Source organism: Tachysurus vachellii, chromosome 22, assembly GCF_030014155.1.
Source record: "Tachysurus vachellii isolate PV-2020 chromosome 22, HZAU_Pvac_v1, whole genome shotgun sequence".
In the NCBI taxonomy this organism is placed as follows: domain Eukaryota; kingdom Metazoa; phylum Chordata; class Actinopteri; order Siluriformes; family Bagridae; genus Tachysurus; species Tachysurus vachellii.
The window spans coordinates 5155952-5173801 of record NC_083481.1 but is presented as its reverse complement, the minus strand read 5'-3'; the positions used below and the strand labels follow the sequence as shown (position 1 = coordinate 5173801).

Here is a 17850-nt window from a genome sequence, read left to right as displayed (position 1 = left end):
CGGGGTTCGATTCCCGCCTCCACCTTGTGTGTGTGGAGTTTGCATGTTCTCCCCGTGCCTCGGGGGTTTCCTCCGGGTACTCCGGTTTCCTCCCCCGGTCCAAAGACATGCATGGTAGGTTGATTGGCATCTCTGGAAAAATTGTCCCTAGTGTGTGATTGCGTGAGTGAATGAGAGTGTGTGTGTGCCCTGCGATGGGTTGGCACTCCGTCCAGGGTGTATCCTGCCTTGATGCCCGATGACGCCTGAGATAGGCACAGGCTCCCTGTGACCCGAGGTAGTTCGGATAAGCGGTAGAAGATGAATGAATGAATGTTATTTAGGCCTTTGTTGCTTCAGGAAGTAAAAATCATCTAGCTATATAACACAATACAACAGAGGGTTTCTCTATCAAACACAGTTTCAAGTAAAAACCCCACTGGGAACAGAAGACTCTTGTATGCAATTTAATTCTGTGATTGTAGAAATTTTACATGTGTAGCAGTGAAACCTCCTAGTAAATAAACTCTATCTCACCACACCTCCAATAAAGTATACTGATTGCAGTGATATTTTAAAAATAGATATCATTTTATTTCATTTGTAAAGTCAAACCCAAAGACAAACAATAAAACAATAAATAATTTTAAGATTTCCGAAAAAGAAAGTTACTATATTCATTCATTCATTCATTCATCTTCTACCGCTTATCCGAACTACCTCGGGTCACAGGGAGCCTGTGCCTATCTCAGGCGTCATCGGGCATCAAGGCAGGATACACCCTGGACGGAGTGCCAACCCATCGCAGGGCACACACACACTCTCATTCACTCACGCAATCACACACTAGGGACAATTTTTCCAGAGATGCCAATCAACCTACCATGCATGTCTTTGGACCGGGGGAGGAAACCGGAGTACCCAGAGGAAACCCCCGAGGCACGGGGAGAACATGCAAACTCCACACACACAAGGTGGAGGCGGGAATCGAACCCCGACCCTGGAGGTGTGAGGCGAACATGCTAACCAATAAGCCACCGTGCCTCAGTTACTATATTAAATTATCATAAAATTCACAATATTATTGGCACATTTATATACAGTACAGTATTTTTCTAATAAATTCACTCAGTGCAGTCGATCAGATGTTATCGTTTGGAGAGCTGATTTGAAAGCCAGTCCAGACCTTCATATAAACCTGTTCCATTTGTTGCACAAGTCGACTGGACGTACCACTGAAATAAAGACACAGAGAGAAATAAACACGTGTTTGCATCTTAGACTAATAATTGAGAAAGAAGTCACACGACATTATAATAATTGTGATCTACTCACATCTCGTCCCTTCATGGCGTGCATTCTGAGCTTCTCGGTCATCTCGTGGACCGGCATCGCGGTGGGTAAATCCTGTTTGTTCGCAAGAACCAACACAATGGCGTCCCTCAGGCCATCGTCCTCAAGCTAAAGACATAAAACATGATTTTCAAGCACAAGATCAAGACAAATGCTAAGTGCACATCATGAACGTTATGAAGGATCCATTTACCATCATCTGCAGCTCTAGAGCAGCTTCCTGGATTCGCTCACGGTCGCTGCTGTCCACCACAAAGATGAGGCCCTGCACCAACACACAATATATTTACAGGTTCCTTTACATGGATTACATCAATCTAAAGTTTAAAACAATGGTTGGGATGAACATCTGCTAGAGCTTGATCTAAAAGTGAGGTAACAGTAACCAGGCATTAGACGTTACATTAGATTCCTAATCTGAACCAGATGTGCTTTAAATAACCTGAACGTGGCTCCATAAAGTTTACATGTAAATTAAGATGAATGTTATATTCGATCATGAACTCACCATGGTGTTCTGATAGTAGTGTCTCCAGAGCGGTCTAATGACGTTCTGTCCTCCGACGTCCCACACGGTGAAGGAAATGTTCTTGTACTCGACCGTCTCCACATTAAAGCCTGAGTCACAGCACAAACGTGGACACAAAAGACATATTAAGGTTTAATTCTAAGTCACTAGTCGTCCAATAACAGTCTAATAACAGTCTCTATAGTGGTCTTACCAATAGTAGGAATGGTTGTGACGACTTCACCCAGTTTGAGCTTATAGAGCACTGTAGTCTTCCCGGCTGCATCCAGACCAACTTAAAGAGGAGAAAAGATTTTACATTATAGATGCAGGAGGTTAAACAATAAAACAAACAGCCACGTGAGTTTATTATTAGTTGCACAATATGTTTTGTACAGATAAAACACAAGTCCAAAGTTGTATAATCAGCTTATATGTATAATTTTCCACACTAAACCCAACACTGAATGCACTCACCCATCAGCAATCTCATCTCCTTCTTGTGTATGAAACGAGAAAAGATGGAGGAGAAAAAAAGACCCATAATAAAACAATCACAAGTCAAAAAATGAAAAGAGAAATAAAGGCTTTCAGTGATCTGTTCTCTCTGAGATGTTCCTCTCGGTGTGTGTGTGTGTGTGTGTGTGTGTGTGTGTGTGTGTGTGTGTGTGTGTGTGTGTGAGAGTAAAGAGCCGCTCTGCAGGTTTATATAGTGAGTCTGACGCGTGATTGCTTTCGCTTTGAAAACACGGAAATCTGGACACGCGCGAGCTTCCAACGCGCACATATTGACACACACACACACACACACACACACACACACACACACACACACACACACACACACACACTCACACACACAAACACAGTGCAAGAAGTTTTTCTCCAGTTCAATCCAACGCGTTCCAAATGACGTCACTTCCCGTGGCCCAATGAGGATCTCTATTAGAGTTAAAAGTGATTAGATTTATTAATGAGTGTTGTGGGAATGAACAAATATGTGTTAATAAATATACACTGTCCCAGAAGTCCACATACTTAGAATGACAATTTTTAAAAACTTTTTTCAGGCTTGGTTCATTTATTTAATTGTTTGTTTGTTTGTTTGTTTAATTATTTTTCATTTGTTTGTTTGTTTGTTTATGTATGTATGTGTATTTATTTATGTATTTATTTGTTTATTATTTATTTATTTGTTTGTTGGTTTATGTATGTATGTATGTATGTATGTATGTATGTATGTATGAATGTATGTATGTGTTTATTTATTTGTTTGTTTGTTTGTTTGTCTGTTTATTTATTTATTTTTATTTATTTATTAGTTTGTGTTTTCTTCAGATGCCTCAATATGTGTTTACAAAAAAGGATCTTTTGTAGATAAAGTAACATTTCACTCTCAAAGTGTTAATTTCCTCCATACATGGAGTCTTAACTATTAATATAAGAATGAATATAATATATATAATAATAATAATAAAAATATTTCTATTAATAATATATTATATATTTCATTAATACATTAATAAATAATATAATATAATATAATATAATATAATATAATATAATATAATATAATATAATATAATATAATATAATATAATATAATATAAGCGGGGCACGGTGGCTTAGTGGTTAGCATGTTCACCTCCCACTTCCAGTGTTGGGGGTTCGATTCCCACCTCCGCCTTGTGTGTGTGGAGTTTGCATGTTCTCCCCGTGCCTCGGGGGTTTCCTCTGGGTACTCCGGTTTCCTCCCCCGGTCCAAAGACATGCATGCTAGGTTGATTGGCATCTCTGGAAAATTGTCCGTAGTGTGTGATTGCGTGAGTGAATGAGAGTGTGTGTGTGCCCTGTGATGGGTTGGCACTCCGTCCAGGGTGTATCCTGCCTTGATGCCCGATGACGCCTGAGATAGGCACAGACTCCCCGTGACCCGAGGTAGTTCGGATAAGCGGTAGAAGATGAGTGAGTGAGTGAGTGAGTGAGTAATATAATATAATAACGTAATTTTTAAAAAAAAAAATATTTGACTCAAGAATATACCTATTTTTTCCCCATTGTTATTTAGGCCTTTGTTGCTTCAGGAAGTAAAAAACATCTAGCTATATAACACAATACAACAGAGGGTTTCTCTATCAAACACAGTTTCAAGTAAAAACCCCACTGGGAACAGAAGACTCTTGTATGCAATTTAATTCTGTGATTGTAGAAATTTTACATGTGTAGCAGTGAAACCTCCTAGTAAATAAACTCTATCTCACCACACCTCCAATAAAGTATACTGATTGCAGTGATATTTTAAAAATAGATATCATTTTATTTCATTTGTAAAGTCAAACCCAAAGACAAACAATAAAACAATAAATAATTTTAAGATTTCCGAAAAAGAAAGTTACTATATTAAATTATCATAAAATTCACAATATTATTGGCACATTCATATACAGTACAGTATTTTTCTAATAAATTCACTCAGTGCAGTCGATCAGATGTTATCGTTTGGAGAGCTGATTTGAAAGCCAGTCCAGACCTTCATATAAACCTGTTCCATTTGTTGCACAAGTCGACTGAACGTACCACTGAAATAAAGACACAGAGAGAAATAAACACGTGTTTGCATCTTAGACTAATAATTGAGAAAGAAGTCACACGACATTATAATAATTGTGATCTACTCACATCTCGTCCCTTCATGGCGTGCATTCTGAGCTTCTCGGTCATCTCGTGGACCGGCATCGCGGTGGGTAAATCCTGTTTGTTCGCAAGAACCAACACAACGGCGTCCCTCAGGCCATCGTCCTCAAGCTAAAGACATAAAACATGATTTTCAAGCACAAGATCAAGACAAATGCTAAGTGCACATCATGAAAGTTATGAAGGATCCATTTACCATCATCTGCAGCTCTAGAGCAGCTTCCTGGATGCGCTCACGGTCGCTGCTGTCCACCACAAAGATGAGGCCCTGCGCCAACACACAATATATTTACAGGTTCCTTTACATGGATTACATCAATCTAAAGTTTAAAACAATGGTTGGGATGAACATCTGCTAGAGCTTGATCTAAAAGTGAGGTAACAGTAACCAGGCATTAGACGTTACATTAGATTCCTAATCTGAACCAGATGTGCTTTAAATAACCTAACGTGGCTCCATAAAGTTTACATGTAAATTAAGATGAATGTTATATTCGATCATGAACTCACCATGGTGTTCTGATAGTAGTGTCTCCAGAGCGGTCTAATGACGTTCTGTCCTCCGACGTCCCACACGGTGAAGGAAATGTTCTTGTACTCGACCGTCTCCACATTAAAGCCTGATTCACAGCACAAACGTGGACACAAAAGACATATTAAGGTTTAATTCTAAGTCACTAGTCGTCCAATAACAGTCTAATAACAGTCTCTATAGCGGTCTTACCAATAGTAGGAATGGTTGTGACGACTTCACCCAGTTTGAGCTTATAGAGCACTGTAGTCTTCCCGGCTGCATCCAGACCAACTTAAAGAGGAGAAAAGATTTTACATTATAGATGCAGGAGGTTAAACAATAAAACAAACAGCCACGTGAGTTTATTATTAGTTGCACAATATGTTTTGTACAGATAAAACACAAGTCCAAAGTTGTATAATCAGCTTATATGTATAATTTTCCACACTAAACCCAACACTGAATGCACTCACCCATCAGCAATCTCATCTCCTTCTTGTGTATGAAACGAGAAAAGATGGAGGAGAAAAAAAGACCCATAATAAAACAATCACAAGTCAAAAAATGAAAAGAGAAATAAAGGCTTTCAGTGATCTGTTCTCTCTGAGATGTTCCTCTCGGTGTGTGTGTGTGTGTGTGTGTGTGTGTGTGTGTGTGTGTGTGAGAGTAAAGAGCCGCTCTGCAGGTTTATATAGTGAGTCTGACGCGTGATTGCTTTCGCTTTGAAAACACGGAAATCTGGACACGCGCGAGCTTCCAACGCGCACATATTGACACACACACACATACACACACACACACACACACACACACACACACACACACACACACACACACACACACACACACACAGTGCAAGAAGTTTTTCTCCAGTTCAATCCAACGCGTTCCAAATGGCGTCACTTCCCGTGGCCCAATGAGGATCTCTATTAGAGTTAAAAGTGATTAGATTTATTAATGAGTGTTGTGGGAATGAACAAATATGTGTTAATAAATATACACTGTCCCAGAAGTCCACATACTTAGAATGACAATTTTTAAAAACTTTTTTCAGGCTTGGTTCATTTATTTAATTGTTTGTTTGTTTAATTATTTTTCATTTGTTTGTTTGTTTGTTTATGTATGTATGTATGTATGTATGTATGTATGTATGTATGTATGTATGTATGTATGTATGTATGTATGTGTTTATTTATTTGTTTGTTTGTTTGTCTGTTTATTTATTTATTTTTATTTATTTATTAGTTTGTGTTTTCTTCAGATGCCGCAATATGTGTTTACAAAAAAGGATCTTTTGTAGATAAAGTAACATTTCACTCTCAAAGTGTTAATTTCCTCCATACATGGAGTCCTAACTATTAATCTAAGAATGAATATAATATATATAATAATAATAATAATAATAATAAAAATATTTATATATGAAATATATAATTATATATTTCATTAATACATTAATAAATAATATAATATAATATAATATAATATAATATAATATAATATAATATAATATAATATAATATAATATAATATAATATAAGCGGGGCACGGTGGCTTAGTGGTTAGCACGTTCGCCTCCCACCTCCAGGGTTGGGGGTTCGATTCCCACCTCCGCCTTGTGTGTGTGGAGTTTGCATGTTCTCCCGTGCCTCGGGGGTTTCCTCCGGGTACTTCCGGTTTCCTCCCCCGGTCCAAAGACATGCATGGTAGGTCGATTGGCATCTCTGGAAAATTGTCCGTAGTGTGTGATTGCGTGAGTGAATGAGAGTGTGTGTGTGTGTCCTGTGATGGGTTGGCACTCCGTCCAGGGTGTATCCTGCCTTGATGCCCGATGACGCCTGAGATAGGCACAGGCTCCCCGTGACCCGAGGTAGTTCGGATAAGCGGTAGAAGATGAGTGAGTGAGTGAGTGAGTAATATAATATAATAACGTAATTTTTTTAAAAAAAATATTTGACTCAAGAATTTACCTATTTTTTTCCCCATTGTTATTTAGGCCTTTGTTGCTTCAGGAAGTAAAAATCATCTAGCTATATAACACAATACAACAGAGGGTTTCTCTATCAAACACAGTTTCAAGTAAAAACCCCACTGGGAACAGAAGACTCTTGTATGTAATTTAATTCTGTGATTGTAGAAATTTTACATGTGTAGCAGTGAAACCTCCTAGTAAATAAACTCTATCTCACCACACCTCCAATAAAGTATACTGATTGCAGTGATATTTTAAAAATAGATATCATTTTATTTCATTTGTAAAGTCAAACCCAAAGACAAACAATAAAACAATAAATAATTTTAAGATTTCCAAAAAAGAAAGTTACTATATTAAATTATCATAAAATTCACAATATTATTGGCACATTTATATACAGTACAGTATTTTTCTAATAAATTCACTCAGTGCAGTCGATCAGATGTTATCGTTTGGAGAGCTGATTTGAAAGCCAGTCCAGACCTTCATATAAACCTGTTCCATTTGTTGCACAAGTCGACTGAACGTACCACTGAAATAAAGACACAGAGAGAAATAAACACGTGTTTGCATCTTAGACTAATAATTGAGAAAGAAGTCACACGACATTATTAGGGGTCAAGCCCCAAAGGGGCGTAGACACCTATTGTTATCGTTAGTTTTCTTCTTCTTCTTCTTCTTCTTCCTCTTCCGCCATTGAAGTCAATGGCAGCCCATAGAACCGTATGTAGGAAAGTTATGTAATTTGGCACACATGTAGAGGCCTTAGAAGTTACTATAGCAAATTTGGTGTATGTAGCTCAAACCCTCTAGTGCCAGCAACAGTCCAAAAATGATGTGATCTTTCAGTGATCTGTTCTCTCTGAGATGTTCCTCTCGGTGTGTGTGTGTGTGTGTGTGTGTGTGTGTGTGTGTGAGAGAGTAAAGAGCCGCTCTGCAGGTTTATATAGTGAGTCTGACGCGTGATTGCTTTCGCTTTGAAAACACGGAAATCTGGACACGCGCGAGCTTCCAACGCGCACATATTGACACACACACACATACACACACACACACACACACACACACACACACACACACACACACTCACACACACAAACACAGTGCAAGAAGTTTTTCTCCAGTTCAATCCAACGCGTTCCAAATGGCGTCACTTCCCGTGGCCCAATGAGGATCTCTATTAGAGTTAAAAGTGATTAGATTTATTAATGAGTGTTGTGGGAATGAACAAATATGTGTTAATAAATATACACTGTCCCAGAAGTCCACATACTTAGAATGACAATTTTTAAAAACTTTTTTCAGGCTTGGTTCATTTATTTAATTGTTTGTTTGTTTAATTATTTTTCATTTGTTTGTTTGTTTGTTTATGTATGTATGTGTATTTATTTATGTATTTTTTTGTTTATTATTTATTTGTTTGTTTGTTTGTTTATGTATGTATGTATGTATGTATGTATGTATGTATGTATGTATGTATGTATGTATGTATGTATGTATGTATGTATGTGTTTATTTATTTGTTTGTTTGTTTGTCTGTTTATTTATTTATTTTTATTTATTTATTAGTTTGTGTTTTCTTCAGATGCCGCAATATGTGTTTACAAAAAAGGATCTTTTGTAGATAAAGTAACATTTCACTCTCAAAGTGTTAATTTCCTCCATACATGGAGTCCTAACTATTAATCTAAGAATGAATATAATATATATAATAATAATAATAATAATAATAATAAAAATATTTATATTAATAATATATTATATATTTCATTAATACATTAATAAATAATATAATATAATATAATATAATATAATATAATATAATATAATATAATATAATATAATATAAGCGGGGCACGGTGGCTTAGTGGTTAGCACGTTCGCCTCCCACCTCCAGGGTTGGGGGTTCGATTCCCACCTCCGCCTTGTGTGTGTGGAGTTTACATGTTCTCCCCGTGCCTCGGGGGTTTCCTCCGGGTACTCCGGTTTCCTCCCCCGGTCCAAAGACATGCATGGTAGGTTGATTGGCATCTCTGGAAAATTGTCCGTAGTGTGTGATTGCGTGAGTGAATGAGAGTGTGTGTGCCCTGTGATGGGTTGGCACTCCGTCCAGGGTGTATCCTGCCTTGATGCCCGATGACGCCTGAGATAGGCACAGACTCCCCGTGACCCGAGGTAGTTCGGATAAGCGGTAGAAGATGAGTGAGTGAGTGAGTGAGTGAGTAATATAATATAATAACGTAATTTTTAAAAAAAAAATATTTGACTCAAGAATATACCTATTTTTTCCCCATTGTTATTTAGGCCTTTGTTGCTTCAGGAAGTAAAAAACATCTAGCTATATATCACAATACAACAGAGGGTTTCTCTATCAAACACAGTTTCAAGTAAAAACCCCACTGGGAACAGAAGACTTGTATGCAATTTAATTCTGTGATTGTAGAAATTTTACATGTGTAGCAGTGAAACCTCCTAGTAAATAAACTCTATCTCACCACACCTCCAATAAAGTATACTGATTGCAGTGATATTTTAAAAATAGATATCATTTTATTTCATTTGTAAAGTCAAACCCAAAGACAAACAATAAAACAATAAATAATTTTAAGATTTCCGAAAAAGAAAGTTACTATGTTAAATTATCATAAAATTCACAATATTATTGGCACATTCATATACAGTACAGTATTTTTCTAATAAATTCACTCAGTGCAGTCGATCAGATGTTATCGTTTGGAGAGCTGATTTGAAAGCCAGTCCAGACCTTCATATAAACCTGTTCCATTTGTTGCACAAGTCGACTGAATGTACCACTGAAATAAAGACACAGAGATAAATAAACACCTGTTTGCATCTTAGACTAATAAATGAGAAAGAAGTCACACGACATTATTAGGGGTCAAGCCCCAAAGGGGCGTAGACACCTATTGTTATCGTTAGTTTTCTTCTTCTTCTTCTTCTTCTTCTTCCTCTTCCGCCATTGAAGTCAATGGCAGCCCATAGAACCGTACGTAGGAAAGTTATGTAATTTGGCACACATGTAGAGGCCAGTCTTAGAAGTTACTATAGCAAATTTGGTGTATGTAGCTCAAACCCTCTAGTGCCAGCAACAGTCCAAAAATCCAATTATGTTCATGTTCATAACTGCTGACTCGTAAGGCCTAGAGACAAAATTCTCAGAATCAGAATACAGCAAAAAGAAGACTGGGCATCTGTCTGTCTGTCTCTCTCTCTGTTTGTCTCTCTCTCTCGCTCTGTCTGTCTGTCTGTCTGTCTGTCTGTTCATGGTAAACATTTGAACACACAGCGCCTGAGCTGTCACTTTATTTTCTCCTTGTGGTGAGTGCTCTTCAGTGTGTCCTCTACTCTCATCAGTCTTCCTGTAAACCAACAGCATCACAGAGCTCTGTTTCTGCTTTCAGGGGAACTTGTGAGGTTTGGTGCAAATGACCAGCACCACACACACTCTCACACACACTCAAACACACTCTCACACTCACACACACTCTCACACTCACACACACTCTCACACTCACACACAGACACACACAGTCACACAGACACACACAGTCACACACACACACACCTTGTTGTGTCTTGTCTTCTTGTGTCTTGTCTTCTTGTCAGAATCAGAATCAGATTTATTGGCCAAGTGTGTTGACACACACAAGGAATTTGGTTCCAGCAGTTTGTGACTCTACAAACTTGTGTCTTGTCTCTTGTGTCTTGTCTTGTTGTGTCTTTTTGTGTCTTGTTCTTGCATATTTTGGATCCTTTGCTCATGCCGATTCGAATGCACCATATGACGTCATTTCTGTCATGAATATCTTTCCACCATTTTGAATTTTCTGTAAAACCTACTTTTTTGAACTCCTCCTAGTCCGATTTGCGTGTCCTTTGGTATGTAGCATCTAGAGACACCCCAGACAAAAAGTTATCAAAAGGTTTTTGATAGGCCAATGCATTCTCATATACTGTGGCAACATACATGGCGAGCACGCCAAAACAGACGTGAGGCTGTATCTTCGCAAAACTTATGCAATGCAATGCCATATCGCTTGGTATGGTTCATCAGCGACATGTTCTGAGCGCATCTGATTGGCTTGACCCCGGTATCGCTGCTTGCAGCTATATTAATAATTGTGTTCTACTCACATCTCGTCCCTTCATGGCGTGCATTCTGAGCTTCTCGGTCATCTCGTGGACCGGCATCGCGTTGGGTAAATCCTGTTTGTTCGCAAGAACCAACACAACGGCATCCCTCAGGCCATCGTCCTCAAGCTAAAGACATAAAACATGATTTTCAAGCACAAGATCAAGACAAATGCTAAGTGCACATCATGAACGTTATGAAGGATCCATTTACCATCATCTGCAGCTCTAAAGCAGCTTCCTGGATGCGCTCACGGTCGCTGCTGTCCACCACAAAGATGAGGCCCTGCACCAACACACAATATATTTACAGGGTCCTTTACATGGATTACATCAATCTAATGTTTAAAACAATGGTTGGGATGAACATCTGCTAGAGCTTGATCTAAAAGTGAGGTAACAGTAACCAGGCATTAGACGTTACATTAGATTCCTAATCTGAACCAGATGTGCTTTAAATAACCTGAACGTGGCTCCATAAAGTTTACATGTAAATTAAGATGAATGTTATATTCGATCATGAACTCACCATGGTGTTCTGATAGTAGTGTCTCCAGAGCGGTCTAATGACGTTCTGTCCTCCGACGTCCCACACGGTGAAGGAAATGTTCTTGTACTCGACCGTCTCCACATTAAAGCCTGAGTCACAGCACAAACGTGGACACAAAAGACATATTAAGGTTTACTTCTAAGTCACTAGTCGTCCAATAACAGTCTAATAACAGTCTCTATAGCGGTCTTACCAATAGTAGGAATGGTTGTGACGACTTCACCCAGTTTGAGCTTATAGAGCACTGTAGTCTTCCCGGCTGCATCCAGACCAACTTAAAGAGGAGAAAAGATTTTACATTATAGATGCAGGAGGTTAAACAATAAAACAAACAGCCATGTGAGTTTATTATTAGTTGCACAATATGTTTTGTACAGATAAAACACAAGTCCAAAGTTGTATAATCAGCTTATATGTATAATTTTCCACACTAAACCCAACACTGAATGCACTCACCCATCAGCAATCTCATCTCCTTCTTGTGTATGAAACGAGAAAAGATGGAGGAGAAAAAAAGACCCATAATAAAACAATCAAGTCAAGAAATGAAAAGAGAAATAAAGGCTTTCAGTGATCTGTTCTCTCTGAGATGTTCCTCTCGGTGTGTGTGTGTGTGTGTGTGTGTGTGTGTGTGTGTGTGTGAGAGTAAAGAGCCGCTCTGCAGGTTTATATAGTGAGTCTGACGCGTGATTGCTTTCGCTTTGAAAACACGGAAATCTGGACACGCGCGAGCTTCCAACGCGCACATATTGACACACACACACACACACACACACACACACACACACACACACACACACACACACACACACACACACACACACACAAACACAGTGCAAGACGTTTTTCTCCAGTTCAATCCAACGCGTTCCAAATGGCGTCACTTCCCGTGGCCCAATGAGGATCTCTATTAGAGTTAAAAGTGATTAGATTTATTAATGAGTGTTGTGGGAATGAACAAATATGTGTTAATAAATATACACTGTCCCAGAAGTCCACATACTTAGAATGACAATTTTTAAAAACTTTTTTCAGGCTTGGTTCATTTATTTATTTATTTATCTATCTATCTATCTATCTATCTATCTATCTATCTATCTATCTATCTATCTATTATTTATTTATTTGTTTGTTTATTATTATTTATTTAGTTAGTTATTATTTGCTTATGTATGTATGTATGTATGTATGTATGTATGTATGTATGTATGTATTTAGTTATTATTTATTTATTGATTTATTTATTTATTAGTTTGTGTTTTCTTCAGATGCCTCCATATGTGTTTACGGAAAAAAAACAGGATGTGTTGTAAATAAAGTAACATTTCACTCTCAAAGTATTTATTTCTTCCATACATGTAGACCTTTGGGACACTCTTTACTGTATATACAAATAAGTCTGATCCTGGGGTGAAGTGACGATGTGTGTTTAATCCTTTAAATATACTGCACTAGAGTTTTAGAAAACATCAAGAATGAGAGCTACATGTGTTTTTAGAATGTAGTGCATAATGTATATAAGTTTATAGGTAGCTAATTTATTATTACTGTAGTATAATTATTGCTGTTGTTGTTATTACAGTCATTATCATCATCATCACATATTATTTTCTCCAAGCAGGGAAAAACCTCTTTAAAAAGCTCTTTAAAGGGTTGTGTTCCCAACTGAGGAGAGAAGACTCATGCATTTAAGGATTGTGGTCGTACTGCACAAAGTAAACACATGTCCACACACGTATTTGTAAAAATAGATATTTCTATTACCAGATTAATTTGAAGTATGCAGCCATTTGTCAAACCCATGAGAAACAATGCAACAACAAAAAATTATAATATTCATAACATTTGTGACGTATATAAATACAATACAATATCTTTCAAATAAATTCACTTCAAAAATAAAATCGTTTGGTGATCTGTTTGGTGTCTGTTTTATCGCTTGGTGATCTGATCAGTTATCCAGTCCAGTCCTTCATATAAACCTGTTCCATTTGTTGCACAAGTCGACTGGATGAACCACTGAAATAAAAAGGTGAAGGGATATAAATATAGAGTTCAAAAAAAAGTTGTCAAACAACATTGCAATGCAAACAATCTAATAAGGTTTTCAGAATTCTTAACTACTCACAGATCTTCTCTTAATTGTGTCCAATCTGAGCTTCTCTTTCATCTCGTGGACCGGCATCGCGTTGGGTAAATCCTGACTTCCTCATGCTAAAGACATAAAACATGATTTTCAAGGCACAAGATCAAGACAAATGCTAAGTGCACATCATGAACGTTATGAAGGATCCATTTACCATCATCTGCAGCTCTAAAGCAGCTTCCTGGATGCGCTCACGATCGCTGCTGTCCACCACAAAGATGAGGCCCTGCGCCAACACACAATATATTTACAGGGTCCTTTACATGGATTACATCAATCTAATGTTTAAAACAGTGGTAGGGATGAACATCTGCTAGAGCTTGATCTAAAAGTGAGGTAACAGTAACCAATTCCTAATCTAAACCAGACTTGCTTTAGATAACCTGAAGGTCGACTTTAAAGTTCAATTAAAATTGCAGTGTATAGATGAACATGGAGAAAAATGTTGTGTTTGCTCATACACTCACCACGGTGTCTGGATAGCTCTCATAGTGGTGTCTCCAGAGCGGTCTAATAGCCTTCTGTCCTCCCACATCCCACACACAGAAGGAAATGTTTTTGTGCTCTACAGTCTCAACATTAAAGCCTGATTTACAGCATAAAAACAGAGACAAAAATGTAGGGTTTAACGCTATGTCATTAGATGACTAATAACAGTCTAATAACAGTCTAATAACAGTCTAATAACAACAGTCTTACCATTAGTAGGGATGGTGGCAGTAGCTTCACCCAGTTTGAGGTTATAGAGCACTGTAGTCTTTCCAGATGAATCCAGACCAACTTGGAGAAGAGAGATTAATTTTAGATGTGATTTCACAAGTAAAATGTATTTTGTACAAAAGCGATACACATCCAAAGTTGTGTAATAGCCTTGTGTGTATTACTGTACACAATAGGAGTAATAGTGAATGCACTCACTCACTCACCCATCAGCAATCTCATCTGCCTTTTCCCTGGGCCACTGGAGAAGAGCGCGCTAAGTGTAAGACCCATAAGAAATAAACAAAGCTAGAAATAAAGTCTGTCAATGACGGATTCAGTGATCTGTTCTCTTTTATCTGTACTTGTTTCTCTCGGTGACAAAGAGCCGCACACACACACACACACACACACACACACACACACACACACACACACACACACACACACACACACACACACACCTTGCAGGAAGTATCAAACCAATCACTTGGGTAAAATCTATCTATCTATCTATCTATCTATCTATCTATCTATCTATCTATCTATCTTATACAGTAAATATTAGATGTGCTGCCAATCATAACAAATAAAATCACATTTTGGAGAATTTCTTTTTAAAAAAGTATTAATCAACGCTATATGGAGACTTTTGGGACACCCTGTATTATATTATTATTATTATTATTATTATTATTATTATTATTATTATATAAAAAAGGTTTTCCCAAAGTACAGGATGTGACGTCATTTGGAACACGTTGGACTTGCCTGCCGTGAAACTTCCCTGCTGTGTGTGTGTCCGTGTGTGTGTTTGTGTTGGATGCGCGTGTTTGTGTTGGATGCGCGCGCGTGTCTACCTGCAAGCTATATAAACCGGCTGTGCGGCTTTTTCCTCATAGCGCTGGGAGAGAGAGAGAGAGAGAGAGAGAGAGAGAGAGAGAGAGTGTGAGAGACACACAGAGAGAGACAGAGAGAGAGTGAGTGAGAGAGTGACACACACACACAGAGAGTGAGAGAGACACACAGAGAGAGTGTGAGAGAGAGAGAGAGAGAGAGACACGGAGAGAGAGTGAGAGAGAGACACACAGAGAGAGTGTGACAGAGACACAGAGAGAGAGAGTGTGTGAGAGAGAGAGAGAGAGACACGGAGAGAGAGTGAGAAAGAGAGACAGAGAGACACACAGAGAGTGTGTGTGAGAGAGAGAGACACAGAGTGAGAGACACAGAGAGAGAGTGTGTGAGAGAGAGAGACACAGAGAGAGAGACAGAGAGACACAGAGAGAGAGTGTGTGAGAGAGAGAGACACAGAGAGAGAGAGACACACACACAGCTGTTCTTCATTATGGGAAACTTTTTCACCGCCCTGTTATTTCGTCTCAGAGAGAACAGACCAGTCAGAATATTAATGGGTGAGTTTCATTTCTCATTCTCAATCCTACTGTTGACTTCTCCACTCTGATTGGTCAGAATGCGTTGATTAGGTTTCAATCACAGCAGCTGTCAGTATCCCAGATTTAAATGTAAGAATGTTTTTATTATTTTAATAGTAGCAAGACTTTTCCTGGGACTTGTGTGTATTTGAAAGAAACAACAGATTCATACATCTACTGTTATTTAACAGTAAATAATGAAGTTTTCTGTAAGAGTTTTCGGTTTCTCGCTGACAAGCTGAATTACTCGTTTGGTAAATAAAAATAAACAAAACTATAACATAATATCATCTAGAACATAAATGATGACAGGAAATACAACAATACATTTAAAATTTATGGTTCAATTAAAAAAATATAAATAAATAAATTGGGGGGGAAAAGCGTCATTGTGGATAAAGTGTTGTGTCTTTTGTGTTAAATGTAACACAACTCTTTCTGGAAGCCGAGTTGTAACTGAAATGAAATGAATGATATTTTTCTCCTCTTCAAGTTGGTCTGGATGCAGCCGGAAAGACTACAGTGCTCTATAAGCTCAAACTGGGTGAAGTCGTCACAACCATTCCTACTCTCGGTAAGACGAGTAAAAAGTTTGTGCAGACCAAAAACATGCTAACCGGATGACCTTAAAGATGCTGAAACTTAAATAAAGATATGAAATAGATTTTTTTAATACCTTAACAATATAAATAACCCAATAAACACTCATCAGACTCCATAAACTACATCTTTAAATGTGATATTTATTTATTCATTCATTCATTCATTCATTTTTTCACAGGCTTTAATGTCGAGAAGGTCGATTACAAGAACATCACCTTCACCGTGTGGGACGTCGGAGGGCAGGACGTCATCAGACGGCTCTGGAGACACTACTATCAGAACACCGCTGTGAGTTCATGATCCGATAATCTTAATCTTTAATCTACGTTATATCTTGTTACTTGCTTTTAGGTTCTGGGATTAGATTCAGGAAACGAGCTTTTTTTTTATTGTGTGTTGTCGTCGCAGGGTCTCATCTTTGTGGTGGACAGCAGCGACCGTGAGCGCATCCAGGAAGCCGCTTTGGAGCTGCAGAACATGGTAGAGAAATCCTTCGTTCTGCTTATTTGTTTAATGTACAAGAATAAACTAAACTCATGACACTTTCATGTCTTCCTCCTCGTCCAGCTGGAGGAAGATGAGCTGAAGGATGCTGCTGTGTTGGTTCTTGCTAACAAACAGGATATGCCCGACGCCATGCCGGTCCAGGAGATGACCGAGAAACTCGGACTGCACTCCATGAAGGGACGAACTGTGAGTAGATCATAATCACAAGAACGTGACCAGATTTCTCTCTAACGCGGACGTCTTTTAAAACGGTTTCTATCGTATTTTCTTTCTTCTCAGTGGTACGTCCAGTCGACTTGTGCGATAAACGGAACAGGTTTATACGAAGGATTGGACTGGATGGCTGCTCAAGTGTAACACTGCACAAATACGAACCTATTTATAACCTTATGCAAACGTATATACTATGTATATTTAAAGGGAAGGACTGGATCATGAGCACTTTGTTTTGAAGTTTTACAATATTTTGTAAATATGTCAGTATGTGTTTACTTCTGAGATTTGCTTACTGTGCCTTTATATATTAGTCGAATCAAACTGAACACATCTGTCTATGTGTATTTCTACTGTGTGTGTTCAATATATTAAAAAGATTTTAAACTCATGGTTGAAGTAATACTGCTCACTAGTATTGGCATTCGTGCCATTTTAGGATTTTCTTTCTCTTATGGACTCTTTAAGCTAGACTATTTGCTTAACAAATCCCTGTCTAGCGTCATGGAAACGCCATGTAAAAC

At 38.2% G+C, this 17850-nt stretch overlaps 5 protein-coding genes across 5 annotated transcripts; 1 reads left to right on the top strand and 4 right to left on the bottom strand.

Annotated features, from left to right (window-relative positions):
* Positions 1-973: 973 nt before the first annotated feature.
* Positions 974-2597, bottom strand: LOC132838406 (ADP-ribosylation factor 4-like). Its single transcript, XM_060858709.1, has 6 exons — positions 2318-2597; positions 2055-2135; positions 1841-1950; positions 1526-1597; positions 1315-1440; positions 974-1214 (listed from the first exon to the last, which is right to left on the bottom strand). Exons 1-6 carry the CDS (start codon positions 2382-2384, stop codon positions 1128-1130), a joined length of 543 nt encoding a protein of 180 aa, XP_060714692.1. The 5' UTR covers positions 2385-2597; the 3' UTR covers positions 974-1127.
* A 1537-nt stretch (positions 2598-4134) lies between these two features.
* LOC132837912 (ADP-ribosylation factor 4-like) lies at positions 4135-5782 on the bottom strand. The gene is made up of 6 exons (XM_060857905.1): positions 5522-5782; positions 5259-5339; positions 5045-5154; positions 4731-4802; positions 4520-4645; positions 4135-4419 (listed from the first exon to the last, which is right to left on the bottom strand). The coding sequence occupies exons 1-6, from the start codon at positions 5586-5588 to the stop codon at positions 4333-4335; spliced, it is 543 nt and encodes a 180-aa protein (XP_060713888.1). The 5' UTR covers positions 5589-5782; the 3' UTR covers positions 4135-4332.
* A 3898-nt stretch (positions 5783-9680) lies between these two features.
* LOC132838357 (ADP-ribosylation factor 4-like) lies at positions 9681-12486 on the bottom strand. Its single transcript, XM_060858633.1, has 6 exons — positions 12182-12486; positions 11919-11999; positions 11705-11814; positions 11390-11461; positions 11179-11304; positions 9681-9836 (listed from the first exon to the last, which is right to left on the bottom strand). Exons 1-6 carry the CDS (start codon positions 12246-12248, stop codon positions 9750-9752), a joined length of 543 nt encoding a protein of 180 aa, XP_060714616.1. The 5' UTR covers positions 12249-12486; the 3' UTR covers positions 9681-9749.
* Positions 12487-13986: 1500 nt separating this feature from the next.
* On the bottom strand, positions 13987-14969 carry LOC132838450 (ADP-ribosylation factor 4-like). Its single transcript, XM_060858766.1, has 4 exons — positions 14798-14969; positions 14571-14651; positions 14339-14457; positions 13987-14097 (listed from the first exon to the last, which is right to left on the bottom strand). The coding sequence occupies exons 1-4, from the start codon at positions 14862-14864 to the stop codon at positions 13987-13989; spliced, it is 378 nt and encodes a 125-aa protein (XP_060714749.1). The 5' UTR covers positions 14865-14969.
* A 901-nt stretch (positions 14970-15870) lies between these two features.
* On the top strand, positions 15871-17717 carry LOC132838358 (ADP-ribosylation factor 5-like). The gene is made up of 6 exons (XM_060858635.1): positions 15871-15982; positions 16497-16577; positions 16785-16894; positions 17015-17086; positions 17174-17299; positions 17393-17717. Exons 1-6 carry the CDS (start codon positions 15916-15918, stop codon positions 17468-17470), a joined length of 534 nt encoding a protein of 177 aa, XP_060714618.1. The 5' UTR covers positions 15871-15915; the 3' UTR covers positions 17471-17717.
* The last annotated feature ends 133 nt before the right edge of the window (positions 17718-17850 follow it).

What these genes read in the sequence shown, in the direction of transcription:
- LOC132838406 (XM_060858709.1), bottom strand. Translation starts at nt 2,384, where the DNA reads ATGGGTCTTTTTTTCTCCTCCATCTTTTCTCGTTTCATACACAAGAAG. An exon ending in ACTACTATCAGAACACCATG is followed by an intron (nt 1,598 to 1,840) that starts GTGAGTTCATGA and finishes GTGTTGGTGCAG; the next exon opens with GGCCTCATCTTTGTGGTGGA. An exon ending in CTCTAGAGCTGCAGATGATG is followed by an intron (nt 1,441 to 1,525) that starts GTAAATGGATCC and finishes TTATGTCTTTAG; the next exon opens with CTTGAGGACGATGGCCTGAG.
- LOC132837912 (XM_060857905.1), bottom strand. Translation starts at nt 5,588, where the DNA reads ATGGGTCTTTTTTTCTCCTCCATCTTTTCTCGTTTCATACACAAGAAG. An exon ending in CACAACCATTCCTACTATTG is followed by an intron (nt 5,155 to 5,258) that starts GTAAGACCGCTA and finishes GCTGTGAATCAG; the next exon opens with GCTTTAATGTGGAGACGGTC. An exon ending in ACTACTATCAGAACACCATG is followed by an intron (nt 4,803 to 5,044) that starts GTGAGTTCATGA and finishes GTGTTGGCGCAG; the next exon opens with GGCCTCATCTTTGTGGTGGA.
- LOC132838357 (XM_060858633.1), bottom strand. Translation starts at nt 12,248, where the DNA reads ATGGGTCTTTTTTTCTCCTCCATCTTTTCTCGTTTCATACACAAGAAG. An exon ending in CTTTAGAGCTGCAGATGATG is followed by an intron (nt 11,305 to 11,389) that starts GTAAATGGATCC and finishes TTATGTCTTTAG; the next exon opens with CTTGAGGACGATGGCCTGAG. An exon ending in ACGCCATGAAGGGACGAGAT is followed by an intron (nt 9,837 to 11,178) that starts GTGAGTAGAACA and finishes TCTTTATTTCAG; the next exon opens with TGGTACATTCAGTCGACTTG.
- LOC132838450 (XM_060858766.1), bottom strand. Translation starts at nt 14,864, where the DNA reads ATGGGTCTTACACTTAGCGCGCTCTTCTCCAGTGGCCCAGGGAAAAGG. An exon ending in GCAGATGAGATTGCTGATGG is followed by an intron (nt 14,652 to 14,797) that starts GTGAGTGAGTGA and finishes CTCTTCTCCAAG; the next exon opens with TTGGTCTGGATTCATCTGGA. An exon ending in AGAGCTATCCAGACACCGTG is followed by an intron (nt 14,098 to 14,338) that starts GTGAGTGTATGA and finishes GTGTTGGCGCAG; the next exon opens with GGCCTCATCTTTGTGGTGGA.
- LOC132838358 (XM_060858635.1), top strand. Translation starts at nt 15,916, where the DNA reads ATGGGAAACTTTTTCACCGCCCTGTTATTTCGTCTCAGAGAGAACAGA. An exon ending in CTTTGGAGCTGCAGAACATG is followed by an intron (nt 17,087 to 17,173) that starts GTAGAGAAATCC and finishes CTCCTCGTCCAG; the next exon opens with CTGGAGGAAGATGAGCTGAA. An exon ending in ACTCCATGAAGGGACGAACT is followed by an intron (nt 17,300 to 17,392) that starts GTGAGTAGATCA and finishes CTTTCTTCTCAG; the next exon opens with TGGTACGTCCAGTCGACTTG.